Source organism: Ursus maritimus, unplaced genomic scaffold (genome assembly GCF_017311325.1).
Source record: "Ursus maritimus isolate PB19 unplaced genomic scaffold, ASM1731132v1 scaffold_27, whole genome shotgun sequence".
Lineage (NCBI taxonomy): Eukaryota > Metazoa > Chordata > Mammalia > Carnivora > Ursidae > Ursus > Ursus maritimus.
In genome coordinates, this window is record NW_024425230.1 from 28,845,398 (window position 1) to 28,858,457 (window position 13,060).

Here is a 13,060-nt window from a genome sequence, read left to right on the forward strand (position 1 = left end):
CCAGGGCGCTCCTGAAAGGCGCTCCGGTCAGCTCAGACCGACCTCAAACTCCCCCCTCCAATACCCCAACCCACAGAGAGACGGAAAGAAACCCGAGGGAATGGCTGTGACATCCTCAATCCCCATTACGCAGAAGCCTGCCCCAGCCTAGATATCTCAGGATGCCCGCAGTAGACCTGACCCGTCCTAAGACTTCACTTCTGGACACTTCTCCCAGGTCCAAGCCCCTCCTGAGTAAAGTGTCAGACGGCCTCCCTCGCCCTGAGGATCAGAGGTGCCCTCCCCCCAAGGAAGGGACACACGAGGGTAATACTAGTCCCAGGGCAGGAAGCATGAAGAGGGGACTTTCCAGGCACTGTGGGTTAAGAAAGGCGCTTCCACCACCCCTACCCAGACTGACCTCAGTAAGGAGCCTCCCCCGCTGTGCTCAGAGTACTGTCTACAGAAGGCGGCCAGGAGGTCAAAGCTGCTGAGAGGTTAAGGCAGGAAGGTCCTTGGGTGGGTTGGAAAATGAAGGAAGGAGGGCAGGGAGGAGGGAGGGGAAAATTCCACAGAAAGTCCCAAATCTGACCTAATTTTGACCCAGGGCCAGGGGCCCATTCCAGAAGTTCCTCTGAGGATGCTCTGCCCTGAACGGGCAGCCTTTGCTGCCCCTTCTCCACCCCACTGCACCCACTGTTCCTTAGCCCTCTTACTGCTATAAGCTCCCTGGGCCCCTGGCCTGGTCAAAGCCTCCTGAGGCCCAGACCCTGTCAGCCCTAGCCTCCCACCAAGTCCCCCTTGCCCTGAAAGAGAACCGTAGTTTTACTAGCGCCCCTCCTTCCCACATGGGAACTGATTCCTACTGGTCCTAACTGGGACACCGCTGAGGGCCCGGCTGGGGGGTCAGTTCTCCTCAGTTCCCAACACGGAAGCCACCACAGGACTGGGCGCCCTGGACTTCTTGGGGAAGGACACAGTTTCCAAGTCCCCTCTCCCACCTCTCCTGGACCAGGGCTTTCCTGGGGGCCAGGCTGGGGCATGCCTCCCTGGGGAGAAGAACCCCCTGTCAATTAGACTGTCCTGGAGCATGGCCTCCTCTCCCTCACTCATGCAAGCTCAGTCCTAGATCACTTAGCAGCACAGCCCGAGGCCCAGCAGGACTCCATCCCTTTGAGAGATGAGGAGAGCAAGGTCTGGAAAGGATGTGTGTCCAGCTGGGGTCCACAGCCACCTCTAGCTCCCCAGCTAGCACCTGCCATCGGCACAGTCCTCCCCCAGCTTTAGAGGTTTTGTGTCCACCATGACCTCACTGTCTAAAAGCTCCCAGGGACATTTAGGGTTTCATCCTTCCCCCACCCTCAATCCCTTTGGGAGCCAAACAAAAACAGCCATGCTTTTGTTGTCTTAATTGCAAAAGGTTTATCAAGAAAACAAGAAAGAAAAAAGATTCAAGCAGCAGGAGCCAGGAGTGGCCATGACCTCCTGGGGAGGCCAGCAGTGGCACCTGTCAGTTCCCCCAACCCCCCCTGGCCCACACACTGGCCTGGGGGGAGGGAATAGCCCCCTTGAGGATGTAAACATGGGTGGGGGACAGCACAGCCTGGCTGGGGAGGGAGCCGGCGCTGACATCACAGTGAAGCGGGCCATGGGCGCATGGGCCCAGGACTTCTGGGCAGTGGGCAAGCCGGCCCCTGTCTTTTTCCCCTTGGCCTTCCCTCTGTGCAACAGGAAGGATTCCGGGATTCACTGGGGCCTGAGCCTGCTTGGAATGTGGAGAGCCGTTGCTGGTGAACTCAAATATCTGGTAACTTCTGGGTGTCCTCTCCAGGAGGGTGCCACCAAGGTCCCGGAGTCAGTGGCTTATCTCAGCACCCTGAGCCCAGGGAAAGGATGCTGCGTGGTCCCCTAACCAAGGGGTAATGGAGGCTCAGCAGGTGGAAGGGAGTCAGGAGGGAGTCGGCCTGCAGCTCCTCCTGAGGGGACAAGGTGAGGCAGGGACAGGGACATGGGAGGAAGAGCCCTTCCCTCTGTCACACAGGCCAGAATCCCCACCAAGGGGCACCAAACTTACTTGGGAAAAGTAAGGGAGAGAAGAGGTGGAGTTTTCATGTCTTCACATCTTTGCCCATGCTATTCCTCTCTTCTGAATGTCTCCCCCACCCCTGGCCCCATGTACTGTCTGGCAGGTCCCTGTCATTCTTCAAAGCACTACTCAAATGTCACCTGCTCTGTGGAGCCTTCCCTAACCAGCAGAATGAGTGGTTCTCTCTTTAAGCTTCCAGGAAGCCCTTATTTATCATCAGTCACTCTGCATTACCCTTGTCTGTTTCTGTGTCTGACCCCACCTTGACTGGGGACTCCCTGAGGGCAGGCATGTCGCAGCCCTGGTACCCAGCCAGCATCTGACACAGGGCCGCAGCAGGCTGAATGAACTTGGAGGCGGTGGCCAGGTGAGCGAGTCCTGTATGTTCTGGGGGAAGCTAGGACCGTGGCCTGGCCTCAAGTGACTGACCCGCAGCCCAGGCCTCGGCCTAGAAGGTTCCTGACCCCAAACCTCACTCCTGCTGTACCCCTACCTCTAACAGCCGGAGGCCTTCCCCAGGGGGACCCATGACTCCTCCAAAGCCCACCCCAATCCTCGAAGCCCCTAGCGGTGCAGGCGGGTCTAGGGAGCAGAGTGCACTGCAGCGACCAGGCCCAGGCGGGGGTGGGGGCCGGGGACCCAGGGTCAGAGGCTGTCGTACATGCGCAGCGTCTTCTCCAGCTGCTGGCCTACCCGCTGGTAGAAGAGGATCTGCTGGCGCAGGTAGTTCTGCATCATGTGCTTGAAGTCGAGTTCGCGGCGCTGGTGGAAGTGGTTCATTTCAGCCTGCAGGGCGAAGCCCACCACACGGCAGCGCCTACGAATGCCATCTGCCTCGTCCTGCGCCATGCGGCCCTCGTCACTCATGCGCTGGCTCTCCTTCACCTTGGCGAAGGCGCCTGGCACGGGCACAGTGGAGGAGGACAAGGGAAGTTAGGGCTCTGGTCTCCCCCTCTTTGCTCCCTCTACCCTCCACGAGCCCCCTCAGGGACAGCCACCTGGGTGTCTCCCCCAGGAGCTCCCCCAAACCCTCACCGTTGGCACATCTTCCCTCCAAACCTGGGGCACTGCCAGCAGCCCACAGCACCCAGCCCGTCACAGCCCTGCTGGCTGTATCGAGTTCCAGGACAGGGCCATCCTTACCCAACACAGGCATCGTCTCTCACACTGGCTCCTAATCGGCTCGGACATCACCTCCTCCAGAAAGCCTTCCCTGCGCCCCCACGGCATTAGGTGCCTCCAAATGTTCCCCAGGCTTCCATCGGCCACTGCTCTTACCACCCTGTGGTTGCTTTACCTGCCTCCCTCTGGTCTGCGAGTCCATGTCTCCAGCCCCCAGGACCAGGCCTGGCCCCCAGGAGAGCTTGGTACATGTCTGCTGAGCTGATACAACCCGTTCCTCACTGAACTACTACAATAGGCCCCTAAGGGGCTCTCACCTCAGGCCCAGGCTCTGAGAGGTTCTCCACAGTACTTGAAGAACAGCCAAGATGGGCATCCAAAGCTCCAGACCTTCCCCTGGCTCCCCTCTGCCTGCAGACGAAGGTCCCCGCCCGTTTCCCTAGCCCCTGGGAGTTGGCCCCTGCACCCATTCCACACTGACCCCATGTTCATCAAACTCCCCCTGCTCTTTCGTACCTCCACAGCTCTGCCTGCTAGATTGTTCTGCATAATTTAAGGCCCCTGATCGAGGCTCAGGCACCACCCACACACCAGAGCCTCCCACAGTGCCCCCAGGTGGAATGCCTTCTCTCTAAGGGTGCTCCCCACCCCCATCACACTATTGATTCTAAAACAGCACCTCGAAGGCCACCTGGAATTTTCCTTTGTGTGTGTCTCCCCACAAACAGGCCCGGTCCCTCCTCACACCAGCCTCGAGGGACCAGAGGAGGCCCTGTAATAGCCAGGTGACAGATGGCGGACGGGGGACGAACCTGGGCAGGGGACCCAATTTAGAAGACTCTGAATGAATCAGCACGCAGTTGGTGAATGAATTTCAGCTCTGAATTAACAGGCACTTGACTAACTGTGCATTGAAGGCCGTGGGGCCGGTTGCCGGAAGGAGGAGGCGGTGTGCCTGTGCTTGGCACGCTCTCTCCGCAGGGCTGTGGGGAATCCACCCTGCAACGCAGAGTAAGGAAGCGGGAAGGCTTCTCATGCAGGACACCCCCCCCCCCCCCCCCCCCCCCGCCCCGAGCGCTTCAGGAGCATCCAAGGTGCACCAGCAGCACACTGGGGGCCCTCGAGATGTGCTCTTTACACTCGTGCTTAAGATGTCCGATGCATTCAAGATCCTTTTTGTGGTCATTTACTCTGTGTCAGGCCCAGGGCTCTCCGCGCTGGAAATAACTGCAGAGGCCTTTACAGCGAGCAGCATCCATATCAGCCGGCAAGCGCGCGGCTAACCGGCCAACGGCGGCCGCTAGGGCAGACAGACACGAGTCTGGAGAATCTCCAGGGCCGATCACACAGCACTCGAAAGAACGCCGCAGTCACTAGCTCCCAACCCACTCAGTCCTTCTGCCACCCTCCTTGAGCCACCTCTTGCCTCCTGTTCCATCCCGACTGCCCAGGTCTGGGCAGCAGAAGAGGGATGAGCCCAAGGCCCAGCATGAGGACCCAATAAGAGACTTCGGAGCTAAAGAGGTTCTAGAGGCCAGCTGCCCAGCCCCCCAGCTTGTACAGAGGAAACTGAGGCTGTGCTGGGGAGGACCTGCCTAGGGGCTCCCAGCCTCCTTTGTGCCCCATATGCGGCCTAGAGGTACCCCTCCACAACTGGGGGGTGGATACCACATCCACTGCAGAGAGCCCATGCCAGGTTGCCCAGGTCACCTCATCTGTGTGGGGCCCCCAGATAACAGACAAGGAACCCACCTGAAGAGGAGACACTAACTAGCTTGGATTCCAGCTGCCTGAAAAAATTGAGGTGCAGCGAGGGTGCACCCGTATTTCAGAGGGCTTTTCTGGCCTTGAAGAAATGAAAGGCTCCTTGTGTTGATGAGGAGACAGAGGCCCAAGTAATAGAAACGAGTCTATTGCAGTTGCTAGGTATACACAGACAGGCAGGGGGCCAGGCATGGGGGACAAAAGCTGTGGGGGGGAGGAGGGCAAGCGGAGGTCCCACCCTGCTCTCTGTCACCTCTCCACCCTGTGACTCAGATCTGGGGCTGGGACCAGCTAACACTAACGTACCCCAGAGACGGGCTGGGAGTTGGGGCTCAGGCCTGTCCAGCAGCCCTGCTACATTCCACGTAGGACTCAACCTGAGAGCTCAGGACCCGGGGGGGCCTCCTGCCCTGGCAGGTGTCCTGTAGGCTGGATCCCAGGAACCAGGAAAGGAGATAGAAGCTTCAGAGCCCCAGTGTCCCAGCCATACGCCCTAAGCTCCCACCTTAACCCATCTTGTCCCCACCTCTCCGAGATAATTACCCCCCACCCAGGCCAGGGACAGGAGGTCTGAGTCCTAGTCCCAGCTGTGTCACCTCCAGCAAGCCACTGCTTGCCTGGGCTGGAGCTCTGCCCACTGTCAAATGGGACAGGCTGGACCAGGTTGATGCTGCCGACAACTGCTCTTGGAGGCACAGTGATTTTGAGTTTCCAGATCTGAGAAATGGGATAATAACAGTGCCCGCCCTATCGTGCAGTTAAGGCTTAACTGAACTCCTCTGTATGAAGTACTCAGGCCAGCACCCGATGGAGTAAGAGCTCAAGATGCCGCGTGTGACCATGTGCAGACTGCTTTTCAGTCACAGCAAGAATCAGCTGGTGGTGGCTGGTAGCAAGAGGCTTCCCTTTGTTTATGGAAGCCTAGGAGGGGAGGGAGAGGGAGGATGAGATGATGGCCTAGAACACAGGCTGGACCCACCCATGTTGCCAGACAAGCACTTGGTTCTGCGGGGGACATGCAGCCTTGGCCAACCTGGGAGTCCCATGGCCGCTCCGCATGCGCTCTGCGTCCTGGGCCTGCTTCCGGCCCACCAGGCACGCCAATTGTGTTAGTGGTGCTAGAGCACCCAGCCTCCCTCGGCCTTCCCCTCTGGCTCATCTACACAACCACGCATCCCTCGGGGAGCTCCTTCACCCCATCTGTCTGACACAGGGGAAACAGCCTGGGCTGTGCAGTCAGACACCCCTGGGCCCCAATTCCTGCTCTGCCCCACCTCACTGTGCCTCGTCTGTAACACGCGCGGGGACCACAGTAACTTCCCTGCCCTGGCTGGCTTACAGGGTGCGTCCCTGGACGGGCACTATTTCCCCTTGTCCCAGCGTAACTACAACCGGGGCCCCCTTCACCCCCAAGACCGTCCAGGTTTAGATGGTTAATTATATGGATCCCCTTCTTTTAGGAGACCCCTGGACTGAGGGGCTGGGCCAGTGCACAGACTGGGGGCTTCATCTCAGTGCCAAGCAGACGTCACGATCCATTTTACTAAGGGGGAAACTGAGGGGAGAAAAACACCCTCAGTCATCTCAGAGGCAATATTTGTCCAGATCCTGGCCTCCTGACCCCACCTAAGCCTCCCATCTCCTTCCTTCCATGGCCTCTGCCACACGCTTGCCCTCTTTCAGGTGTCTGGATGGACTAGACAAACTCTGGAGACCTGAGGCCCAACCTTCCTGTTTCTTTCTCTGAGAAAGGATCCCACCCACATGGCCAGCATGGAACTCCTCCTTCCCCCATCAGCCCATGGTCCCCCAAACCTGCCCAATTCTGTCTCAGCTAGATCCCAAGCCCCCCTCCCTAACTTGCCCAACCACAGCCCAGAAGGAGGAACAGTAAGCCCAAATGGGTTGGTCCACCGGGGAGGGGTCCTCAGGGGGAGGGAAGGTGGGTTAGCCTCTGCCTGAGGTTGAAAGCACCAGCCCAGAGGACTGTTGGGCCCTCACTCTCAGAGAGACCTCAAGTAGAAACTCAGAAATGGCCCGTCTCAGCTCTGTGTCCCTGCCGCGGAGTCAGAAAGGCCAGTCTGGCTCCACTTCCTCCTGCTTCAGTGCAACCTGGGAGCCCTGGCTGGGTAAGGGGCTGCCTTCCTGCGCCCAACTCTGCCCTGGGTGGGTGTCCTCAGAAACTAGACAGGGGCAGCTGTTTACTCACTGTGCCCCTGCTTTCCCCGCCGCTGCCCACACAGAAACACGCTATCCAAGGAGCTGGTTGAACCAGCTTTCCCAGGCCCGGGCGCAGCAGTGAACATGGCTCCACTTCCGCCCAGGGAGACACCTGCCCCACTGGGCCCCGGCCGGCCGGCCACCTCCGCCATATCCCTGCCCCAGAGCTCAGAGCCAGCTTTAAGGCATCACTCTGTTCTCGACCAGATCCTCCCCAGGAGTCTCCCCTCCTGAGAGCTCACTGGGTCTACCCTCTCTTTGCTCTCTAGATCAGGAAACTAAGGCCCGGAGAGGGGAAGGCACTTCCCAGAAATACCCAGCAAAGCAGGAACACAGCCAAAACTAGAACTCAGGGCTCGTGTCTCCTGAAGCTGAAAGAAGAGGGACGGAGGAGGACAGGAACATGAAGGTGAGAAAAAAGGGCAGGGAAAGGAAGGAGGATGAGAAAGTGAGGGGAGAAAGGAGCCTGGGAGATGGAGAAGTTCTAGAAGTCAGTCTCGTGGTAAAGTAGAGCAGGGCTCTACTCCTGACTCTCCTGGATACTGAGGCAGAGGGTGGTGTTTGCTGTCCCCCAGGCTCAGTCCAGAGGTCTGCCTCCGGGCCCCACCCAGAGGAAAACTCTGCACCAAGCCAGGCCTGACCTCAGGGCCTAGGGGCCAGGGAGCCAGCCCCACGCCCTGCAGACGTTCTTCCTGAGTTACCAAGCAGCCCCAGGGAGGACCACACCTCTCTCCTGACATCTGCCCCACCTCTTGTCCCAGGACTCAGCCACCTGCCAGGTTAGCCCCTGACTCACTGTTCAGGCAAGAGAAGCCAGGTTCAGGAAGGGGGAGTTGGATGGGCCATGTGGGTAATGCCTGAACCCCTGTGCCTCCCCTGGACCAGCCCGGGTGCCCCTAGGTGACCCGGGATGAGTCACTTCCCTGGCAGTTCCTTGACGGCCCAACAGTAACAGACAGGGGCCCATCCTGTCCCTCCCCCACGGAGGGGGGCCATGAGAACTGAAAACACAGCTGGGCTTGGGAACTGGCCAACATGGACGTATCCTTGGGGAGGCACAGGAGGAAAGGACAGTCTCAGCTGGACCACGGACTCCCTGTGCAACCACCCTTCTGTGGACACCAGCTTCTTCATCTGCAAAATGGGGACGGCGAGCCTCCCGCACACAGACAGGGAGCTCACAGATAGGGTATGCGGTGGGAAGAACAGACTCTGAAGCCGCAAGGGCAGGGAGTGGAGCTTGAGATGAGTGGGAAGACAGGCCACACTCTGTGCTCTTGTTATCCGTGTCCCTGTCCCCCATGAGCCTGTGGGCTCCTCAAGGGCAAGGTCATCTCCGTGTTCCCAGACTCAGCCTGATACCTTGACAAGCTCAGCACATCATGGACAGATGAGCAAATGAGACAGAAACAGAAAAAATGGAATGCACGAGCAAACACAGGGACAACAAAAGGTAACCAGCGAGCTCCATGAGGTCAGGGACCAGAGCGGTCTACAATAATATCCCTGCACCTCGACTAGCACCTGCCCTATAGCAGGTGCTCGACACACGGTGGGATGAATGAATGAGACAGAAAGACTAGACGGGCTGCTCCACTCCCCTAGGCCATCCTCAGATCCCCAGGGCCCAGCAGAGCGCAGACTCAGCAGGGGTCTCCTGCCCACTCTGGCTCTTACCTTTCTGCAGGTGGATGATGTCGGGGAAGTTTGAGAGCAGCCCCTGGTAGAGAGACAGTGTGTCGAGCATCTGGAAGAGGTCGTTCTTGGGCTGCTCAGCGAACATCTCGCCAACAGCTTCATAGGTACGACCCGTGTGAGAAATGGCGCTGTTGAGGGCCTCAGAGCTAAAGGGGGGGTCCATCTGGAAGGCATGACTGATGGCCTGGAAGGCATTGCCCAGCTTCTGGAACTCCTTGCGGAAGCCCCCCACGTGCTTGCGCACCAGCTCTGATGCTATGGTGCTGAGCTGCAGGACGCTGTCGTCCATCTTCTTGCTGAAGGCCTTGAAGGTGTCCACACGGTCCTCCACATCCTGCAGGTCCTGGTGTTCTGTGGGGATCTGGAAGGTGAGCAGGAAGCTGGCACCCACCATCTCATCCTTCTCTGCCCTGCGTTTGCCCATCTTCCACTGCTTGTCATCCAGGCAGCTGAGGAAATGCTGGAAGCCCTCATACTGGGACAGCACCGGGTGGCTGGTCATGTGGTCCATCCAGAGGATGAGCCGACGCTTCCGCTTCTCAATAAAGTCTTCCTCGAAGCGACCTGTGGCCTGCTTCTCTGGCAGGTGGGGCACCGAGATGACAGTGAACTTGTGCAGCAGGCGGTTATAGAGCCAGTCAAAGTGTTTGTAGCGCCGGTAGACTGGCGAGCCAGCGTGGGTGGGTGTGAGCTTGTAGGAGATGTAGCTTTTGATGCCCTTGAATTTGGTCTGTTTGGTGGGGTCCTCCACTGAACAAGCAAATGGGTGGGGGTTGGCCTTCCACTGGGGGCCCCGAGGGCCCATTTCAATGGAATACGTCTCAGCGATCTTGGCCATCATGGGCACATCACCCAGGATAAAGGCCTCCACTCCAGAGCGCACGAAGCACGAGAAACGGTTGAGGTTGCGCCCCACCACGCTGCCCCGCTTGGCAGATGCCAGGCTGTCCTGCCGCTCCAGGGCTGGCTTGGGCCGAAAGGCCATGTGCTGGCTGGGGTAGGCACCAGGGTAGGAGAGGTTGAGAGGGGGGTGCCCGTTGGTGCCCAGCCCACCAGCCCGAGGCTCCTCCACCACTGTGCACCCATCGTCCCAGTCATCCCAGTCATCGTCATCGTCCTCCTCGAAGCTGCCCGGGTGTGAGAGGAAGCCACTGCCCCCACCACTCCTGGAAGGGCTGGCCCCACTGGAGCTGTCATACAAGCTCACCTGGGTGCTCAGAGAGCCTGGGCTGCTGGAGCAGTCGGCATGGTTGGAGCTGGTACCAGAACGGACGATCTCCACGTAAGAGGCAGGGAAGAGCCCTGTCTCCCCGCGGCTGTTCTGGCCCTGCAGCCAGCCATCCAGCGAGGTCTCACTGAAGATGACCAGGTCCTCATCCTGATGGATGCTGATCTCCTCCTTGTTCTCGCTGCGGAAGTCATAGAGGGCTCGGCCTTTCAGGGCCATGGCTGGGCCAGTGGCAGAGAGAGATGAGGACAGGGTCCTGCCCAGAACTGAGAATGCACTAGCAGCTCAGGGCCTGTCACAGCGACTCAGTCTCTCAGCCCCTAAACTGCGGCCTCAGCACCCACAGATGCTGTCCAGCCTCCCACTACTCAAAGCAATGTCCACGGCCCATTAACTGCCCTGTTATTACTAGGTCTCCGACACACTCCTGTGAGCAGGGAGGGACCATGTCCATAATCTTCCTCCCTTCCCCTGACAGTCCCAGAGCAGGTAGTCTCTCCTTCCTTCCACTCCCAGAAGAAAAGTCAAGTGACTTGGAGAAATCAGCTCTGAGAGGGCAAGAATTTGTCTGACACTTTCCACTGGAACAATGTTCTGAAATAGAAGAGACTCACTCAGAAACCACTGTTCCAGAAACCCAGGCAGCTCTAGCTCCCAGCTCCTTCTGGCTTCTCTCACATTCCTCTGCAGATCTGTTCCTTCCTCCTTCCTCCTCCTCCTCCTGGGCCACTGGGTTTTCAAAAATCCAGAAAATCCAAGAGGGGCATGGAGAAAAGCAGCAGCCTCTTGAATCCAGTCCAAGGGTGGATGTGTCCGGCTTCACAACGAGCCAGGCCGGGGAAAACAAGGACTGAGGCTTACACAACAGGCCGCCAATTCCGTCGACCCCGGCGGCCCAGCCCGGTCTAGCCCGGCCCCCAGCCCCCCGGCCCCCACCCCCAGCCCTCAGCAGGCTCAGGAGCCTTCTCCCCGCCTCCCGAGTGGCCAGCCCCCACCCTAGGGAAGGAGGGGGCGCGACGAGGCGCTCTGGCGACTTCTGGCCACTAGCTAGCTGAGTGGCCTCTTTTGTTTGCCTAGCTGCTCAGCAGTTTCTGAGCCTGAAGCTGACCCTGATCTGAGTCCAAGGAGCCCGTCCAAAGGTAACCCCTGCGGTTCCCAGCCCGGCGCGCAGGTCGTACAGACCCCCACCCCTGGCGTGCACACACACTCAACAGAAGTTTGGAGAGTGCGCTCCGGTGAGCAGATGGCGCGCCCGGCCGGCTTGCGGTCCGTCCTCCGCTCGGCCCCGCGGTGTCCGGCCGGTGGGCGGCAGGCTGTGGCCCCAACCCGCCTCCTCGTCCTGCGCTCGCAGCCCCTCTGCGCCGCCAGCCAGAAGCTAGCTCCAAAACAACAGAAAAAAGGGATTCCGGGAGGTGGCGTCCGGAGAAAGGAGGGAATAGACGAGGGGGAGGTGAGGGGTGGGGAGAGGGAGGGAGGGAGGAAAAGCAGGCTGGGGAATTGGGCAGACTCCGCAGCACTTCCGTGCGTCCTGGCTGGGCAGGGACGGCCGGCTCCGCCCTCCCGCGGCCTGGGGCGCTGCAGCCGGGGGCCACCCGCCCCTGCTCCTCGCTGCCTTCGTTCTGGCGCTCGCCCTCCCTCGCTGGTTCCGGGATGGGGCTGAGGGAGGGGGCCTGGACTCTCCAGGACCCCCCCGCCCGTCCTCCCTCGCCGGGAGACACCTCTCCCCCGTGGGGCTTGAGCGCCGCCGCCACCGCCTCCTGGGTTCTGTCACCCTCCTGCCTTTCCCATGACGCAAGTGGAGGCAAACTCCAAAAGTTTGCAAAGTGAGGGCTTGCGAGGAGGGGGCCAGAGCCGAGACACCGGAGAGGGGGTTGAAGAAGGGTGCAGAGAGAGCCACCGACACCCCCCTCCCATTCCCCTGCCCCTCCACCCCCACTCTGGCGAGACTGGATGAAACCGGGCTGTGGCGCAGCCTGGGGATTGTTCTCCGGAGGGACCCAGGGCGGGCCTCAGTGCCAGCAGCGCCCTCTGGGAAGAAGCCTGAGAGGTCTGGGATACTGGCCGCGGCAGGTCCTGGTACCTTAGCCAGACAGGGCCAGAAGCACCCCTGCCCTGGGAGACTTCCTTCAGAGGGAAAGACAAGACACTACAATGTAGCAACAAGGAACAAGCTTAGGCACGACCCGGTTCTGTGATGCTTTGTGCGGCCGCGGGGACGAGATCTTCCTCTGCCTCAGCAGCAAGGAGAGAGGGGAGGTCTGGGTAGGCTTGCAGAAGAGGCAAGGGGGATCTGACCCTTGGTCAGCCCATCCGGGACACTTTGGCCACTGACTGCCAGGCACTGTGCTGGGCACTGGGGATTACATCACAACAGGCAGTAGGTGTTGTGCCCTCTTGGGTTTACAGTCCACCGTCTTGTCCTTAATTCATCTATCCTGTGTCTGTCTCACTCATTCAGTCATGCAATCAAGGAAACATTAAACTGAGTAATCATTCTGTATCAGGCCCCCTGCGCTACAAAGATAAATAAGACATTGTCCTTACCTTCCAGAAGCTCAGATATGTCAGGAGAAGTAGACCGGTAACTCCCCACCTAGTGTCACCAGGGCCAAGAAATGTGCATGGGAGGGCACCTATCCCATGGGTGGAGCAAGGGTCAAAGAAGGCTTCCTGGAGGAGGAGGTGCCTAAGGTGAGACCAAGGCTTTAGCTCCTACTCCTCTTCCTGGCTATGCCCTGGAGCCTTACCTACCCCTTCTAGCTAGAACTTCCTTCCTCCTCATTCTGACTCTTCCTACTTGTAGATTAATTGGCACAAGGTAAAGCTGCTAAAGGTGAACACGTTTGGCTGTTTAAAGGGATGTAGGCTGCAGGCCTCTGGCTTCAAAACCCAATTTCATTGGTGCAGTGAGTAGATCCAATTCCCTATGCAGGGCTGGCATATGACCTGAATAAAAGCTTATG

General features: G+C 59.1%; 1 protein-coding gene across 1 annotated transcript; it reads right to left on the reverse strand.

Annotated features, from left to right (window-relative positions):
• Window positions 1-1,386: 1,386 nt before the first annotated feature.
• SNX33 (sorting nexin 33) lies at window positions 1,387-10,982 on the reverse strand. Its single transcript, XM_008708452.2, has 2 exons — window positions 8,849-10,982; window positions 1,387-2,964 (listed from the first exon to the last, which is right to left on the reverse strand). Exons 1-2 carry the CDS (start codon window positions 10,314-10,316, stop codon window positions 2,711-2,713), a joined length of 1,722 nt encoding a protein of 573 aa, XP_008706674.1. The 5' UTR covers window positions 10,317-10,982; the 3' UTR covers window positions 1,387-2,710.
• Window positions 10,983-13,060: the final 2,078 nt, after the last annotated feature.

Excerpts from the sequence above, each read along its gene's own strand:
- SNX33 (XM_008708452.2), bottom strand. The coding sequence starts at position 10,316 with ATGGCCCTGAAAGGCCGAGCCCTCTATGACTTCCGCAGCGAGAACAAG. Across the intron at positions 2,965-8,848 it reads CATCATCCACCTGCAGAAAG|GCGCCTTCGCCAAGGTGAAG; the intron begins GTAAGAGCCAGA and ends TGCCCGTGCCAG.